Raw genomic sequence first — 19,157 nt, forward strand, 5'->3', positions numbered from 1 at the left:
TGCCGGGGGGGGAGCACCACGAGGTGGCGGATATCCTGGACTCTAGACTCCACAGGGGGAAGTTGCAGTACCTCGTGGAATGGAAGGACTTCGCTTTGGGGGACCGGGAATGGGTCTGGGCAGCGGACGTCCTTGCGCCCCGACTCACTGAACGTTTCCACAAGCGGTATCCTGGCCGTCCCGGGGGGTTGGAGAATGGACCTTTGGGGGGGCAGAATGTCGTGGTTCGGTCCTTGGTGGCTTGGGAACCGGACCGAACCCCGCCATCAGAGGCGCCCGCGATCACGGAGGTAGGGCATGGTGATCATAGGCAAGCCGGCAGCTGGGCGCCCCACCCGATCGTTGAGGTGGCAATGGCCGCTAAAGAACCTCAATGTCCCCCTCCACCTTTTGACAAGGGCCCGGAGATGGCCCTTTGTTCCAGGAAAATGGGCCATCAGGAACCCCGGAAAACCTCGCATATGTGTATGAGTCATGATTGTATCAGCATGTTCCCTCCGCAAGTACTGGGTGGGGCAATACAGCCTAAGGAGGTGGGTTTTGTATAAAAGGGAGCTTCCACCTGGAGTTCGGTGGAAGCTCTTACTCCATACCAGCGGACTCCACGTTGCTGAAATAAAGCTTGTTCCTGTTGTATCGTTCACCAGGCCTGGCGTGACGTTTTCTTCAAAGGGGCACCCTGTTTTTTCAGTTAGCAAGCGGGTCCCCGACATCATGTTAGTAGATTGATGTTTTAATGGGAATTTTAATGGGGTTAGTTGTTGTGACCTGCCTCGAGCCTGTCGGGAGAGGCGGGAAATAAATATAATAGTAATAGTAATAGTAATAGTAATAGTAATAGTAATAGTAATAGTAATAGTAATAGTAATAGTAATAGTAATAGTAATAGTAATAGTAATAGTAATAGTAATAGTAATAGTAATAGTAATAGTAATAGTAATAGTAATAGTAATAGTAATAGTAATAGTAATAGTAATAGTAATAAAAATGAGCCTCTTGTGGCGCAGAGTGGTAAGGCAGCCGTCTGAAAGCTTTGCCCATGAGGCTGGAAGTTCGATCCCAGCAGCCGGCTCAAGGTTGACTCAGCCTTCCATCCTTCCGAGGTCGGTAAAATGAGTACCCAGCTTGCTGGGGGGTAAACGGTAATGACTGGGGAAGGCACTGGCAAACCACCCCGTATTGAGTCTGCCATGAAAACGCTAGAGGGCGTCACCCCAAGGGTCAGACATGACTCAGTGCTTGCACAGGGGATACCTTTACCTTTACCTTTACCTTTACCTTTACCTTTACCTTTACCTTTACCTTTACCTTTACCTAATAGTAATAGTAATAGTAATAGTAATAGTAATAGTAATAGTAATAGTAATAGTAATAGTAATAGTAATAGTAATAGTAATAGTAATAGTAATAGTAATAGTAATAGTAATAGTAATAGTAATAGTAATAGTAAAGCAGGCTGGGAAGAAGGCTTTCATGGTATTCTCTGGCCTATGAAGAAAATAAGGAAAAAATCAAAACCCAATCGCTGGGTTGCTGCTATGTTGTGTATATGGAATAACTACAACCAAGGACTTTCTCCTAATGCAGTGATTCTCAGCCTTTGGGTGATTGAACGATCCTTTCACAAGTTCGCGGCAGGGCGAGCAGCTTGGCCGGAGTGGGTGACCACTCCTCCTGAAGACACCTGCCAATTTATATACAATTTATAAACAATCATGAGCAATGGATCTTCACGTCCTTGGTCAGTTTCAGTTTAATTTCTGTGAAAGAAATTGGCATAATATTTGGCATAATATTATGGTTGGGGTCACCACAACATGAAGAACTGTATTAAAGGGTCGCAGCATTAGGAATCTTGAGAACCACTGCCCTTATGTATATTTGCTGAAATCCCCAAAAGAGACTTATTTTAGTAAAGCCCAGAAAAAAAGAATGTCATGCTTAACACATAAGGATTTAGTAACTCATCAAGGTATGCCAAAAAGTTTACAAACACCAAATAAGGAAAGAATATAGATTCAGTGGTTAGAAAATAACCAACGTGTCTAGGTTTAAAGCAGAATTCCCAAACTCAGCTGAGGTCCAAATTTCACTTTCAGAATTTGAAAATAGTTTATTTCAAGGTAAACCACATCTTCAAGGACAAATATATGAACTGGTCATGAAATATGACACAGAAACTGAGCAGGTTAAAAATGTATGATTTGTTGTTGTTAGGTGCAAAGTCGTGTCTGACCCATCACAACCCCATGGACAATGATCCTCCAGGCCTTCCTGTCCTCTACCATTCCCCGGAGTCCATTTAATTTGCACCGACTGCTTCAGTGACTCCATCCAGCCACCTCATTCTCTGTCGTCCCCTTCTTCTTTTGCCCTCAATCATTCCCAGCATTAGGCTCTTCTCCAGGGAGTCCTTCCTTCTCATGAGGTGGCCAAAGTATTTGAAATGTATGATTAAACTTAGAAACCAAGGTTTCAGTGAAGCAATGGGAAAGCATATGGACTAAAACGCCTAAGCTAACAAGCTGTCAAGCGTTAAGGGAAAACTGTTCAACCCATGGTGTATCATACCCAAGGTAATTAACAGACTAGCTAAGGCAGGGGTAGTCAAACTGCGGCCCTCCAGATGTCCATGGACTACAATTCCCAGGAGCCCCTGCCAGAATGCTGGCAGGGGCTCCTGGGAATTGTAGTCCATGGACATCTGGAGGGCCGCAGTTTGACTACCCCTGAGCTAAGGAATGTGGCAACTCTTGTTGGAAATGTAATGATAAGATTGGCTCCTTTTTTCATATGTGGTGGAGATGTGTAAAAGTGTGGAAATTTTGGACAAAAATTCACACCATTTTAGATATGATTTGTTGTTATTAGGTGCAAAGTCGTGTCCGACCCATCGCGACCCCATGGATAATGATCCTCCAGGCCTTCCTGTCCTCTACCATTCCCCGGAGTCCATTTAAGTTTGCACCGACTGCTTCAGTGACTCCATCCAGCCACCTCATTCTCTGTCGTCCCCTTCTTCTTTTGCCCTCGATCGCTCCCAGCATTAGGCTCTTCTCCAGGGAGTCCTTCCTTCTCATGAGGTGGCCAAAGTATTTGAGTTTCATCTTCAGGACCTGGCCTTCTAAGGAGCAGTCAGGGCTGATCTCCTCTAGGACTGACTGGTTTGTTTACTTTGTAGTCCATGTGATGTGATGTATAATGTTAATGTTAATGTTAATGATGTGATGTTAAATTTTATAATGTTAAATGTTAAATTTTCTATGAAACCTGAATACATGATTCTAAGTGTCTGTCCAGACAATTTACCACGGAATGCTAAGAACTTTCCCCCTCATGCAACACTGGATAGCAAGACTGGTTTTGGCAAAGAACTGGAAAGCACCAGATTTACCCTCTTCATCGACATGGATTGACAAACTGGCAGTACGTTAAAAAATGGCTAAATTAACCCATCTAATAAATGGGAAATCTTTGGAATATTATCAAGGCCAATGGCATTATTATATTGACTGTCTTGCTAAGTAGATTGTATTATTGAAGTATTGGATTGGGGGGAAGGAGGAGGAGGGGGATCAGGGAAATCAAATTCCTAACTTTTCTATGTTTTTCTATTTTTGTAGATATATATACTTTGTAGATATATGTATCTTGTATATATTTTGTAGATATATGTATCTTGTATTTTGTAGATATATGTATATTGTAGCCAAAAGGGAAAAAAGGAAAAGAAATTTTGCAAAAATTTTGTTTATTCAGAGCAAGAAAGCTCTCTCAACAGTACTTTGTCGAAGCCGAGACAAAGACAAAGAAAAAAATCACATCATCCCACCCCTCCCCCGTGAAAACCCATGTAATGTGAGCAGACTTCAAATAGTCACAACTACCAGAAAGAAAGATCCCAAGGTTGCGTTCTGGATGGGTGAGGGAGAGGTGAGAGGAACAAGATGGGGAGGGGGAGGTATGAATGCAGGAAGAGCTGACCAGAACACTGAGGTAAAAAAAAGGGGGGGGAAAGGCTAAATGAACGAACAGAGTCCAACACAACTAGCAAGCTAAATAAACTAAAATAAATCATGGTGCACAACAGAAAAAATTAACATCATTGAGTGTAGTATGGTCCTTCAAAAAAAAAACAGCCGCACCCACCTTTGTCACGAGCCCACAAATGTTACTCTTTCGGCAGTACGCACTCCAGTGGCCATATCTGCCCCATCCATGTCCACTTTTTTCTATCGTTTTTCCATCTGAACACTTAAAAACTATACCCTCTGCTGCTGTGTCATCAAGCAACCCTCGAGGTGGTGAGACACGGAGTGCAAATTGTCTCAGGTAGCCCGACTCGCACAAATGTTCTTCAGTCCACTTTCCATACCTATCAGAGCAAAAAACAAACAAACAAACTGATGATGAGAAATTTTACAAAGTCAGTCTGTGACCACCTTTTGCTGACTGGCTACTTTTCCTCCCTTGAAATCATTGTGTGGGAAGGGATGACACATCCACACATTGGGGTTCTGATCTCATAAAACTAACTAGACGTTTTTGCCCTCTGTGGACCAATGGATTAACTTCTTCTCTGATAAACCGTCAAGCTAAGAATCTTACTTTATATACTACCACTAGTTTTTAGTGGGTTTTTACTATTTTTTAATATAAATTGTGTATGAAAGTTGTATGAAATAATGTTATATAACAAATGAGAGGCAAAGCCTGTTGCATCCAGGAATGTAACAGGCACTAGCACATACGCCTGCACTGTGACCTTATGGGTTCTGGCCCACCACTGCCCTAATCCCAGTCTGAGTTTGAGATCCAGTGCGGTGAAGTTGCTAAAGAGTAGCAGACTCTACTCTCAAGACCTGGGTTTGATTCCTGACTCCTCCTCCATATGCAGCCAGCTGGGTTACCAAATTCCAGCTGGGGGGGCTGGAAACCTTTACAAAAAGCAACATATAATAACCAACTCTTCTTCTTTTTGGGGGGAATCAAATCCGAATCCCAAAGAGATGGGGAAGATGGCTGTTTGAACAGTTCACCTCACAGACCATTTACACACTGGAGGTTTCATGCCTGGATGCAGGCTGGAGTTTTAGTCGTGGCAGGTTGCCCCACCTCTTCCTGCACCCACATTGGGGAGCATTTGGTCTGGTGCACCTCATCCGCCCCCAATCTGTGCTCCTGACAGGGGGGTGGGGCAGTGAAGTTCCCAGTGCATAAACAGTCACAGTGAGCTCTTGGTCCAGACTGGAGGCCAAACGTATCTATCTACATATCAGCAGAAGTTAGCAAGGTACTCAAACTTTGCTAAATTCTCCTTATAAAAGCTTCAGAAAGCTCCGGAGCTCTAAAAATGCACGTCACTGATCTGTGGAGAGTGATTCTCCTGATCAAGGTCTGCCTATGATCAAGGTCAGAAAGCAGTCTGTCGCCATATCTTTCCTTCTTTTAACACCCATCTACTAAAGGCTGGGCCAGGCAAGGAAGGCTGTGCGGGGCTGCCTCCATTGTGCCCCTCCCTCACATCTCCCAAAGGCCAACCTAGGTAGCGAAGGCCACGGAGAGCTGCCTCTTTCCCACCGACCTGTACATCTCCCAATGACCAGGCTGTTTGGGTAAGTCTCTTCCTACCCATCCCCATCTCCCAAAAGACAGGCTGGGCAGAGATCAGTCCCCTTGGAGACAAAGACTACTTGAGAGGGGGGAACTCTCTGGCTTTGGAACCCACAGAGGTGCAGGGATGCCAGGCTCCAGGAAGGAAACTAAGAGAAATACAGGGTGGCAGGAATTGCGAATAACAATAAACATCAAATAACTCATAAACCTGCCATAGTTTCTTCCTTCAATGAAATTATGTAAGTGATAGCAAAAATTTCTTAAAGAACCCAAAACTTTTCAGTCTCTACATTATTTAGTTCAGTTAAATAGCAAAGTAAATCAAAAACGGTTGCAAATTACTACAAAACATGAAAACATTGGTCAGCAAAGAAATTACTGAGGATTTCTCAATTAAGGTCTCTATGTCAGATTTTCTCAACCTTTCTACCATGGAGAACCTCAAGCAACCAGCTGGGTGACCTTGGGCTCACCACAGCACTGATAAAGTTGTTCTAACTGAGCAGTTTTGTCAAAGCCCTCTCAGTCTCACTCCATTGGATTTACAGTGTAGGAAATGCTCCCCACATATTTACCCAAAATTTCCCCTCCTACTAGCTACGAGGAAGAATGTTAACTCTTGATTCACTTCCCTCTCACCTTCATTAGACTTTAACCATAATTAGAAAGGAGCAGTAGTAATAGAGGGGATGCTATATTATCAGATGGGAGAATATGGTAAAGACAGGAATACATGTTTCTGAACACATGATAAAGTACTCACGGTCCTTGTGAGGATGTGATGGATGAGCCATCTGAGCAAATCAGGTGAATGGCATTGAGAGCAGTATCATCCGCGAAACTGCCCATGTATGGTTGTATCTAGAAAAATGGCAATTGTTTGGAAGAAATACAGAGAGGTGCTGATTCACTATAGAATTGGAACCTCCATGTTCACAGAGCATATACCTCCAAGTATCAGCTTCTAATATAATCAGAGATGCCCTGAATCAACAGATCCTAATGTTGCTGCCACGTATATCTGGCATGGGACCTGTGATGACCCCACAGTGTTCCCAGAGTTGTGCCATTGAAAGCAATGCCTCCTGGGGTCTTCTGAAACATGTCCTGAAATACTGAGGATCAAGATGAGTCAAGACTGGCCCTTTGCTTTGAGAAAATAGCAAGATAGCAAGAGGGCTCCAGCAAACACAGGGGTGGGCACCCCAGCTCCCACATGTAGCATGTGAAAGATAACTGCTTCAACCATGACATCACACTGGATCCTTCAGCATTACCTCATCTTTCCTTGAAGGAGAACATTTGTGAATAAAAATGATGACACCATAATATGAGGCCTCCCCTGTCTACAGCTTTCAGAACCTGAATCATGCGAAGCTGGAAGAGACCACGGAGGGGCATCCAGTCCATATCCCCTCCCAATCTTCTCTGGAATATAAAACACACCCTCCTTCAACAAGATCAGGCTCAAAACAAGCTATGAACATCACAAAGACTGTGATGTCAACTTTTATGGAAGCAACCTACTGTCAAAGCTAACCTATATTGAGTACCCTTTTTACAGAAGAACCCAAGAGTAGAAGAAAGTTAACTATCACGCAATATAGTTTCCTTATTTGAGACTGGGAAATGGAGAGCACAGACTTAAATCCAGAGGAGAAGCTGAGAGCAACAGTTCTTACCTTCAGTGAAAAACCTTTGGCATACCCTTTTGAGCAGAACTGCCGTTTCCCCCATTTGCCTCCTGTTCCTCCATTCTTCACTCTAAGAATAGAGGCGATCTTTCGATATTCTGCGCCACACAGGCAGCACAAGAATGTCAGGGAAAGGGCTGTAGTTATGGTAAGCTCCATATTGAACTTTCCAATCAGCAGAGAGATAGGTAGATGGCAACAGCCCTGGAGAACAGGAACATTATTTATGAGAAGTTTTTGTGCTATGCCTCATTAATCCAACGGAAAATCAGTACATTTGCTACTATGTTAATGTGCTCTTGCCCTAATCTGTTCTTCCTCTAGAGTAGACAAACCATTCCACACAATTAAACTTTCACATTATGATGCTGTGCATTGGTTGGTTGGAATTCAACCATAGGGCAATTGGTGACAGAGGAAAGTCACTCCCACTGTCACAAATCCCCAACCAGATCCTGAACTTCCTTGGGACCTCCAGCATTTTTTACTAGCATTTGGAGAGATGCCTAAAATGCAATGCACAGTCACTGGCACTTCTGTTTTCCTGGCACATTGCAACACCAGCTTCTGCCACCAACTCCTGGCACAGCATCATCAAAAGGCAAACTCACCAGAACCTCTGCCACCAGGACAGGTGGCAAAGCCTTCATTACTGTGCTTAGTATTTCCCATTTGTCCTTTGCATGGCTCCATGTTATTCTTCTCGTAGCTGCTAATACAATGGTGTAAATCATTGGAAAGACTGCATTGTTTTGAGCCGTCATTCTAGGCTAGTTAGATTTACTCACGGCCATTCAATGCTGGAAGGGAAGGGAGCATGTGAAGGGTGGGCGCTACTCAAACAAGAGCTATTGCATGCTTAATCCATGACTATCCCAGAAAGACGAAAACACTGCAGGAGCTCTAAGAAGCCTATTTGGATGAACAGAGAACTTCAAGAGGAACTAAGAAAGAAAAGGGAATGTAGGGATGGACAGAGCTCTAAAGATGAGTGCTTACAGGTAACTAGGAATTGTAGGTCAATCATCAGAAAGGCCAAAGCTGAGAGTGAGCTAAGATTGGCCAGGGAAGCCCATTGTAACAAGAAAAGATTTTTCAGTTATGTGAGGAGCAAACCTAAAGGGCAATAGGCCCACTGTTGGGTACAGATGGACAAACGGAGGATTCAGAGAAATCAGAAAGGCTCAGTGCCTATTTTACATCTTTCCCCACAGGTCAAAGGGTTTAGGCACATCTAGAGATGGCAGTAGCCAAGGGATAGTGTCTGGGTGGCAGGTTGACATGGACAGAGAGGTTGTCGAGAGGCATTTAGCTGCACAGGATGAGTTCAAATCCCATGGGTCGGATGAAATGCACCCGAGAGTGCTCAAAGAACTTTCTGGAGAACTTGCAGAACCCTTGTCAATCTACAGACCAGTGAGTCCGATCTCTGTTGTGGGGAAGATAATGGAGCAGATATTAAAGGGAGCGATCTGCAAACATCTGGAGGACAATTTGGTGATCCAAGGAAGTCAGCATGGATTTGTCTCCAACAGGTCCTGCCAGACCAACCTAGTTTCCTTTTTTGACCAAGTAACAGGTTTCCTGGATCGTGGAAATTCAATTGATGTCGTTTACTTGGATTTTAGTAAAGCTTTTGATAAGATTCCCCATTATGTTCTGATGGATAAATTGAAGGAGTGTAATCTGGATTTTCATATAGTTAGGTGGATAGGGAATTGGTTAGAGAACCGCACTCAAAGAGTTGTTGTCAATGGTGTATCATCAGACTGGAGAGAGGTGAGTAGCGGGGTACCTCAGGGTTCGGTGCTTGGCCCGGTACTTTTTAACATATTTATTAATGATCTAGATGAGGGGGTGGAGGGACTACTCATCAAGTTTGCAGATGACACCAAATTGGGAGGACTGGCAAATACTTAGAAAGATAGATACAGAGTTCAACGAGATCTGAACACAATGGAAAAATGGGCAAATGAGAACAAGATGCAAATTAAAAAAGCTAAGTGTAAAGTTCTGCATCTGGGTCAGAAAAATAAAAAGCATGCCTACCAAGGCCTTTGTGGCTTGATCTCCTTTATATACCTATGCAGCTGAGTGTGGGCCTAGAAATGATAGAAGAAGCCTGAATTAAAATGATCTCAAAAGGCAGTGAGTCATGCCAAGGAATGTAGGGCAGCTCCTCTACTGATCATGTGTAAAACTACCCTAAGCGGGATTCAGTCAAGGGCAGGTTCACCCAAAGACCTTAGGATTTCCTCCCAGATAATTTGGCCCTAGCCAATGACCCAGATTTCCCAACCATAATTAATGGGCCAATTCCAGCAATATCCTTCCCATCTTAATGACTCAACATTCTATCACAGTGGTCCTCAATGTTCCTAATGCCGTGACCCTTTAATACAGTTCCTCATGTTGCGGTGACCCCAACCATAAAATTATGCAAGTGTTCTTTCACAGAAATTAATGTGCCTGTTTTCCATAGGATTAATCAGGCATCGCACATAACTTTGTATAAATACGTTTCCTGGTCTCCAAGCCTGTTGCCAGGTACCTGTCTCTCTGCTGACTGGAAAGTTCAATATGGAGCTTACCTTTACTATGGCCCTCTCCCAGACACTCTTGTGCTGCTTGTGGTGTGTGGAAGCTCAACTGATCACTTCTGTTCTTCAAGACCGTTTATGCACTGGGAACTTCACTGCCCAGCTCCCATGCAGGAGCATGAATCGAGGGCAAATGAGGAGCGCCAGACCAAATGCTCCCCCGTGTGGGTGCAGGAAGAGGTGAGGCAACCCACCACAACTAAAACTCCAGCCTGCAGCCCGGTATGAAACCTCCGGTGCATAAACGGTCCAAGTGATGAATGGAGGACCAGGAGGTGCATGGGGAAAACAGCAGTTCTGCCTAACAGCTATGCCAAAGGTTCATCACTCTCTTTATTGCTTCCTACTGGTAGAGAACACTTACAGGTGGAAAACATTAAGAGGCATAACTGAAGACTGCAGGCAAAACAGATGAAGAACAAGGCCTGTGAGGCCAATCCAATGGAAACTTGAGCAGGAAAACAGGAACTGGTTCTTGACTCACTTAACATTACACACACTTATATGCACCACTTTGTTTCCTCGAGGACTTTCTATTGCTAAATGTTGGTTTTGTTCCAGTTTTCTTATGCTGGGTTTTTGAGTTTTGGTGGATTAAAGATTGATTTACTGTTTCTTTATTTCACCCTTCCCTGCATCACTCAAAGCAACATTTGACACAAGATGATAACAGAGTGGACATGATACAATTCCAATCTATTTTAGTGATGCTGTTCTGTGGGGTAATGTGGGAGAAAACAAAGCAGGATCAAGATGTTTCGATTCCTGAAGGGGTTCGGCATTTTCTGCACCAGCCAAAATTATGAAGAAAGGAGGAAGCACGCAGCAGAGGGACCTGTGCTCCTTTCTGCCAAATGATGCTGGCTAGGGAACTCAGTCCAAATGGAGCAACAACTTTCGAACTACCAGCCCTTCTCTTGGTCAAATCTACCATAGAGAGCCCAAGAAGAGCCATGCTGTTAGGATCCCCTGCGAGGTAAAATTAATATCTCAACATAAATCGCAATGACCATATTTTTGGAAGCACTAGAGCCCCAGTAAAGGAAAGGGTAGGTAAAGGTATCCCCTGTGCAATCACTGGGTCATGCCTGATCCTTGGGGTGACGCCCTCTAGTGTTTTCATGGCAGACTCAATATGGGGTGGTTTGCCAGTGCCTTCCCCAGTCATTGCCGTTTACCCCCCCCAGCAAGCTGGGTACTCATTTTACCGACCTCAGAAGGATGGAAGGCTGAGTCAACCTTGAGCCGGCTGCTGGGATTGAACCAGCCTCATGGGCGGAAAGCTTCAGACAGCATTTCTGCTGCCGTACCACCCTGCACCACAAGAGGCTCTAGAGCCCCAGTAGCTTTAGCCAAAATCTCAAAATAGGCAGCAAAAGGTCAGTCCCAAGGTCATTCAGGAGTTGTGATGTGGGGAGTTGTGATGGTGGGAGGGACGGATACCTCTCCTAAGCCGCTTTCCATCCTAGGCAAGTGCCCTAAGGTGGAATTCCAACTCACTAATGTACATCATCATACTGTACCTATTTTCCATTGGATTAGTCATGCATTGCACATAATTTCCTATAAATAGGGTTCCTTTTCTCCAGGGCTGATGCCATCTAACTCTCTCTCTCTACTGACTGGAAACTTCAGTATGCAGTATACCATTGTGACTGCCCTTTCCCTACCATTCTTTAGCTGCCTGTAGGGTGTGGGAGCACGAGAGTACAATGCTGTTCTAACAGTGCCTAATGGAGTAGGATTTGGCACCTGGGGACCGCGGCACTTCTGCCATAGAGGGTATGCCAAAGGTTTTTCACTGATGGTAAGCAACCCCCCCCCCCCCCTTCTTATCTCTTCCTCTGTTCTTCAGGCTCTGCTCTCCATTTCCAGCCTCAAATGGGGAAGCTATCTTGGGTGATAGTTTCCTTTCTTCTACTCTTGGGTTCCTGCTTTTAAAAGGGTACGCAGTCCAGGTTAGCTTTGTCATCAGGTGGCTTCCAGAGAGTTTGACTCAGATCAGTCTTTTGTGACAGAATTTGTGTCGCTTGTTTTGAGTCTGATCTGGTTGAAGTTTTAAGTCCCTCAGAAGGTGGGGAGCTGGCATGGGTGGCCCTCTGTGGTCTCTTCCAGCTCTCTATGATTCTGATTCTGAAAGCTGTGTTGTTGTTGTTAGGTGCGAAGTCGTGTCTGACCCATCGCGACCCCATGGACAATGATCCTCCAGGCCTTCCTGTCCTCTACCATTCCCCAGAGTCCATTTAAGTTTGCATCTACTGGTTCTGTGACTCCATCCAGCCACCTCATTCTCTGTTGTCCCTTTCTTCTCGGCCTTCCTTATGGTCCAACTTTCGCAGCCATACATTGCAACTGGGAATACCATAGCCTTGACTAAACGCACTTTTGTTGGCAGGGTGATGTCTCTGCTTTTTAGGATGCTGTCTAGATTTGCCATAGCTTTCCTCCCCAGGAGCAAGGGTCTTTTAATTTCTTTGCTGCAGTCCCCATCTGCAGTGACCTTGGAGCCCAGGAAAATAAAATCTGTCACTATCTCCATTTCTTCCCCATCTATTTGCCAGGAGTTGAGAGGGCCGGATGCCATGATCTTTGTTTTCTTGATGTTGAGTTTCAAGCCAACTTTTGCACTCTCCTCCTTCACCCGCATCAAGAGGCTCTTTCGATCCTCTTCACTTTCTGCCATTAGAGTGGTATCATCTGCATATCTGAGGTTGTTGATATTTCTCCCTGCAATCTTGATCCCAATTTGTGACTCCTCTAATCCCGCCTTTCTCATGATGTGCTCCACATACAAGTTAAATAGGCAAGGTGACAGTATACTGCCTTGCCGAACTCCTTTCTCAATTCTGAACCAATCAGTGATTCCATGTTCAGTTCTCACTTTTGCTTTAGTGTTTATTTATGTAGTGTTTATATATGTTCTAATTCAAAGAAAGATCTGGTAGTGCTGAACGATTTAGGGTTTCTGGAGTGGTTGAAGCAGTTATCCTCCATGTGCAACCTGTGGGTGCTGTGACACCTGCCAATGTGTTTGCAGGAGCCCTCTTGGGGTCTTGCTTCCTTTCCAAAGCAAAGAGCTAGTTCTAATTTTGAATCTCAGTGTTGGAGAACATGTTTTGGAAGACCCCAGGAGGCCGCACTCTCCAGGGAGCACTTCTTTAGTGATAGCTTCTCTTATCACAGGAGAAAGCCTCACTCCATTGGTAACAACATGAGGGGTGGCTTTGCCTCAAGTGACAGGCATTTTGTGGTTGTGCCCACCACCCATTCTCAAGCCTCTAGGAGTTTGCACTGAATACACAATATTTACAACTGATTGTGTGGAGAAGACCCCTTCAGTGTCCTGATACATTGTGCACAGAGCAATGGGCTACCCCAAGGCAAATACTCTTCCTTGAGTCTGTTTCAGTCCAGCTAAGGGGCAGCAGAGAGAAACTTTTGCCCGGTCTCTGCAGGAGTTACAAATCAGTCCTCACGCACATGACAATCTACGTTTGGACCTGGAACTCCCAGTGCAAATAGAATCGAGGATACTGTATGGATCAGTTAGAACCATTCTGGTGTCAGGAACCTTCCTACTTCAGCCTCCTGGGATCTCATTTCTGACCACGTTACAGTGACTGATGAAAGTTAGGAGAGCTTTCTCCCTGATGTAATCAGTCTGCTTCCCTAATAGATTTCTATGGCCGTCTGCAGCTTTCTTTTGTGCTCTGTTTTTGTCTCTTTTGGTGGTTTGTAGATTAGTTTAGTGTTTATGTATACCGAGCCTTTCCTCCATGAATCAAGAAGAAGAACAGTTGGTTTTATACCCTGCCTTTTCACTGCCCAAGGGAGTCCCAAAGTGGCTTACAATCACCTCCCCCCCCCAACAGACATCCTGTGAGCCCTGATATTACTGTTCTTTGAGAACAGCAGTATCAGGGCTGTGATGAGCTCATGGTCACCAAGCTAGCTGCATACAGAGGAGTGAGACCCAGCTTGGTGTAGTCTTCTAATCTGGCAAACTGTGTTTGATTCCCCGCTCCTCCTCCACATGGAACCAACTGGGTGACCTTGGGTTCGCCACAGCACTGATAAGGCTGTTCTGACAGAGCAGTAATATCAGGTCCCTCCCAGCCTCTCCATCTCACAGGGTGTACGTTGTGGAGAGAGGAAAGGGAAGGCGATTGACAGCCATTTTGAGATTCCTTTGGGTAGAGAAAAGCGGCATATAAGAAGCAACTCTTCTTCTTCTTCAGTAATATCAAGGCTCCCTCAGCCTCAGCTCCCTCACAGGGTGTCTGTTGTGGGGAGAGGAAAAGGAAGGTGACCGTAAGCCGCTTTGAGACTCCTTCAGGTAGAGAAAAGTGACATATATGAACCAACTCTTCTTCTTTTTCTAGGGAATGAAACCTGAATACCAAGATCAGAAGTTGCTGGCAGTACTTTGCAGCTGACTGGATACAGTGCAATTCCAATTTGTTTTCTCATAATGATATTCTGTGAGGACCTTAGGGGGGTCAACAACAACAACAACAAAACAGAAACTAGCACCCAGCATAGGTAATTGTGCTCTTTTACTTTATGTCCCCACAGATCCCACAGAAGCATTGGGATCTATTGATTCAGCTTATCGTGTCTTGAGTGAGGGGCTTTTAGAAATAAGGTTTTGTGATTTTAGATGAAGCAAAAAATCCCACTCCTCAGCAGCTGGATCAGTAATCCACATAAAATGGAAGAACTGAGGCACTGAGGAGCTCACAAGTGGGGCACGAACAAAGAAAAACAGCTGATTCTTGGGGGTCTGTGGCCTGTGAACATGGAGGTTCCAATTCTATGGCGAATGAGCACCTCTCTGTGTTTCTGCCCAACTGTGGGCATTCTCCTAGGTACAACGATACCAGGGGCCTTTTGTGGATGATACTTCTCTCAATGGCATTCGCCTGCATTGCACAGATGGCATGACCCTCACTTCCCATGTAGGATAGTGAGTATCATATGCTCATACCCATGTATTCCCATCATTGCCATATTCTCCCATTCAATAATATAGCTTCCGCTCTATTACTACTGCCCCTTTCCAATTATATTATTATTATTATTATTATTATTATTATTATTATTATTATTATTATTATTATTATTACTAGAAATTAAGCCCGCTGTGAAGGGAAATACAGTGGGTGCTAGTGTGTGGGGAGGAAGAATGTAGGGAAGAAGGTAGAAGAGGGGAGGAGGAGTGGGAGGGAGAAAGGAGGGGAAGAAGACTTTGCAGGGATGGATAGAAGGGAGAAGAACAGGAAGGGATCAAGGAAGTAAGAAAGGAAGCCAGTGAGAGGGAGAGACAGAGAGGCAGGAAGGAAATGGAGAAAGAGAGGAAGGAAAGAAGGAAGGAAAGAAGGCAGGCAGGGAGGTAGGTAGAATGGGATGGGAGAGGGGTGTCTATAAAGGGGCGGGTGGGTGCGGGGGCAAGTGGGAGCGAAATGGCTGTGTGTGTGTGTGTGTGCGTGCGTTTGTGTGGGTAGAAGTGGGTCCGGAGGGAAGGGTTAAGGGAGAGGCGAGGTGGGGTGGGCAAGGGGAAGAGCAGGGTGTGTGTGTGTGTGTGTGTGTGTGTGTGTGTGTGGCGCTGGCTTCTGCCAGGCCCAGGGGCTTCCAGGGCCTGGCAGAAGCCGAAGAAGAGTGGCAGCAGGTGGCAGCGGCTTCTGCCAGGCCCAGGCGCTCTCTCATGGCATCCTGGACACAGCATGCGCGGCATGCGCGGCTGGGCAATCGCCCTCCCTGCTGCCGCCGGTCCCCAGCCTGAAAAAGGTTGGGGACCACTGGTATACGGCACTGGTCAGACCACACCTGGAGTACTGTGTGCAGTTCTGGAGGCCTCACTTCAAGAAGGACATGGATAAAATTCAAATTCATGAGTCTAGCTGCACTCATGAGTGCAGAGCCCCAATATGTGGATATGTCATCCCTTCCTACACAATGATTTCAAGGAAAAGAAAGGTGGCCACAGACTGACTGTATAGGACTTCCCACCATGGGTTTTTTTTCTTGCTCCAATAGGTTTGGATTCTGGTCTGGTGAAAAAGAATGCAAGACGGGTTTCCTGAATTCATTTTCACCCCTTGGCACACCAGATAAAGGACTTCTTGATGATACAGGAGCAGAGAACATCATGTTCACATGCACAGATGGAACTGAACTGGAAGGAAGCGGACACGGTTGTGGGTGGTTTGGTCCATGGAGTGACTATTGCCCAAGTGGTGGCATTTGTGGGATCCAGACAAGAGTGCAGGTAGAACATTGGTTTGGATTGGTTGATACTGGACTCAACAATGTGAAGTTTTTCTGTTGCAGTTTATTGTTGGCATGTCCTCAGTCTGTGTGGTTTCACTTGCTTGGCATGATAATTGCGGTCTATACACAAAAGTGCCTACGATGTATTGTAGTGTTTATGAATAAAGGGGAATCTAAAGTCATTCTGTGGATAAATATTAATCGTCAATGGACAAGTCAGGGAAAGGGTTTAGTGATTTTTTTCCATACCTCACTTTTCTCTACTCGAAGGAGTCCCAAAGCAGCGTACAAATACCTTTCCTTTTCTCTCCCATGTTTCTTTTTTTCTCCCCTTTGAAATAGGTGGGGCAGAGAGAGCTCTAAGAGAAGTGCTCTATGATGATGACTCTAAGAGGACTGTGACTGACCCAAGATCACTCAGCTGGGGAGGAGTGGAGAATCAAACCTGTCTCTTCACATAAGTGTCCATTAATCTTAACTACTGCACCACACTGGCACAAGATTCAGTGTACGTGTGTATGAAGGGTGCAGCATATTATATGGAGGATCCATATCCTGCCTCTTTCGAGGTGGCTGCATTGGTTACCGGTTGTGGCCCGGATCATGTTAAAAGTTTGGGTGTCAACCTTCAAGGCCATATGCAACCTGGGCCCGTCCTAGCTGTGGGACCGTCTATCTCCTTATGTCCCTTGCAGGGCATTGCACTCTGTAGGTATGAATCTATTGGAGATCCCCAGTCTGAGGGAGGTCCACCTGGACTCCACCCACGCCAGGGCCTTTTTGGTCCTGGCCCCTACCCGGTGGAACAAGCTCTCAGAACTGCGGGCCTTGTCAGAGCTTCCACAGTTCCACTGGGCCTGCAAGATGGGACTCTTCTGCCAGGCTTTTGGTTGAGTATAGGGCAGGGAAACTCAGAGCCCCTCTCTGTGGTATCAGGCTTGCCCTGGGAAGATCCCCCCTGAGTTTCGGTATCACAAGTTCTGTTGAGCTAGGAGGAGGAGGGAGTTTTTCACTGTCAAGGGTAGTTGATAATTCTGTTACCAAAAACGCAGACTTGTCCAAGACACGTCTATATTTATAGAGTGGGGAAATGCTTTGCGAGGGATTGGTGACGTAGCGAATGGATCATTTGCCAATGTTTGCGAGTTAATGGAACCCCTTAGAACTCAAGGCAGACCACAGATAATTATAGTGAAATAACAAGAAGTCTTTATTTGTAATAAGAAATAGACCAACATATATCAGGCACATTAACAGTCAAACGGATAGGCATTCAAAGAGGAAAAAGGGTTGCAGTAAATATATTTACCAATCCTGGAGAATGTAGAGGCAGAGGTATGACACAGCCAGTGGAATGAAATCTGATCTGAATGGTAGTAGGGTTAGTAGGGGTACTACTGGTGCAGTTCTGGAGGCCTCACTTCAAGAAGGACGTGGATAAAATTGAAAGGGTACAGAGGAGAGCGACGAGGATGATCTGGGGCCAAGGGACCAAGCCCTATGAAGATAGGTTGAGGGACTTGGGAATGTTCAGCCTGGAGGAAAGGAGGTTGAGAGGGGACATGATAGCCCTCTTGAAGTAAGCAGCCGCTTCCAGGATCTTCGGGTGGCGTCGCAGGCCACTGTGTGCTGTGCGGGGCAGGGGGCGAGGTCTGCAGGATGCGGTGGCGGCTGGAGGCGGCGGCAGAGCCAGGGCCGTGGCCGCCGGGCCATCGTGTTGGGGCAGCGAGGAGGCGACTTGCCCTGGCGCTGGCGAGGCGGGTAATGGTGGCGGGCAGGCAGCTGCGGGCGACCTTGAAGGGGGGTGGATCGGGAGGCACTTTGCCTCTCCCAATTAGTCAGTCCAGCAGCAAGGCACCACTTGCGAGCCATGCTGTGCGCGCCTTGCAATTGGTCCCTTGCTGCCGGACTGACAATCGGAGGGCCCAATCAGCAGGCGTGAAGCCGATTGTCAGTCCAGGGGAAGGGGCCTATCAGCACCCTTCCTCATCACGGACAGGGCCCGCCGCCGGGGCCCTTAGCGAATCATTTAATCCGCTCCGCTAGGAGCGGTTAAAGATTTGGATGAGGGATTAGAGGGGATACTTATTAAATTTGCAGATGATACTAAACTGGGAGGGGTAGCAAACACAACTGAAAACAGCAACAGACTGCAGGATGATCTTGATACGCTCGAGAAGTGGGCTAAACTGAATAAAATGAAGTTCAATAGGGACAAATGTAAAGTTCTGCATTTAGATAGGAAAAACCAAATACACCAATATAAGATGGGGGAGGCTGGTCTTGGCAGTAGCATGTGCGAAAAGGATCTAGGAGTCTTACTAGACCATACATTGAACATGAGTCAGCAGTGTGACTCGGTGGCTAAAAAGGCAAATGGGATTTTGTGCTGTATCAAACAAAGTATTGTGTCCAGATCATGGGAGGTGATGGTACCACTTTACTCTGCTCTGGTTCGGCATCATTTGGAGTACTGTGTTCAGTTTTGGGCACCCCAGTTGAAGAGGTATGTTGACAAATTGGAACATGTCCAGAGGAGGGCAACAAAGATGGTGAAGGGTTTGGAGACCAAGACATATGAAGAAAGGTTGGGGGAGCTTGGTCTGTTTAGCCTAGAGAGGAGACAACTGAGAGGGGATCTGATAACCAAGTATTTAAAAGGTTGCCATATGGAGGATGGAGCAGAATTGTTCTCTATTGCCCCAGAAGGATGGACCAGAACTAATGGGATGAAATTAATTCAAAAGAAATTCCATCTAATCATCCGGAAGAAGTTCCTGACAGAGCAGTTTCTCAGTGCAAGAGGCTTCCTTGAGAGGTGGTGGGTTCTCCATCTTTGGAAATTTTTAAACAGAAGCTAGATAGCCATCTGACGGAGAGGCTGATTCTGTGAAGGCAAAGGGGTGGCAGGGTACAGTGGATGAGCGATTGGGATGCGAGTGTCCTGCATAGTGCAGGGGGTTGACTAGATGACCCA

The 19,157-nt window shown here is 45.8% G+C and overlaps 1 protein-coding gene across 1 annotated transcript; it reads left to right on the top strand.

Moving 5' to 3' along the window:
• The first annotated feature begins 10,018 nt into the window (after positions 1–10,018).
• Positions 10,019–18,018, top strand: LOC143840557 (vitelline membrane outer layer protein 1-like). The gene is made up of 6 exons (XM_077344169.1): positions 10,019–10,072; positions 11,601–11,717; positions 14,779–14,868; positions 15,829–15,839; positions 15,947–16,246; positions 17,823–18,018. The coding sequence occupies exons 1-6, from the start codon at positions 10,019–10,021 to the stop codon at positions 18,016–18,018; spliced, it is 768 nt and encodes a 255-aa protein (XP_077200284.1).
• The last annotated feature ends 1,139 nt before the right edge of the window (positions 18,019–19,157 follow it).

Source organism: Paroedura picta, chromosome 6 (genome assembly GCF_049243985.1).
Source record: "Paroedura picta isolate Pp20150507F chromosome 6, Ppicta_v3.0, whole genome shotgun sequence".
Classification (NCBI taxonomy): domain Eukaryota; kingdom Metazoa; phylum Chordata; class Lepidosauria; order Squamata; family Gekkonidae; genus Paroedura; species Paroedura picta.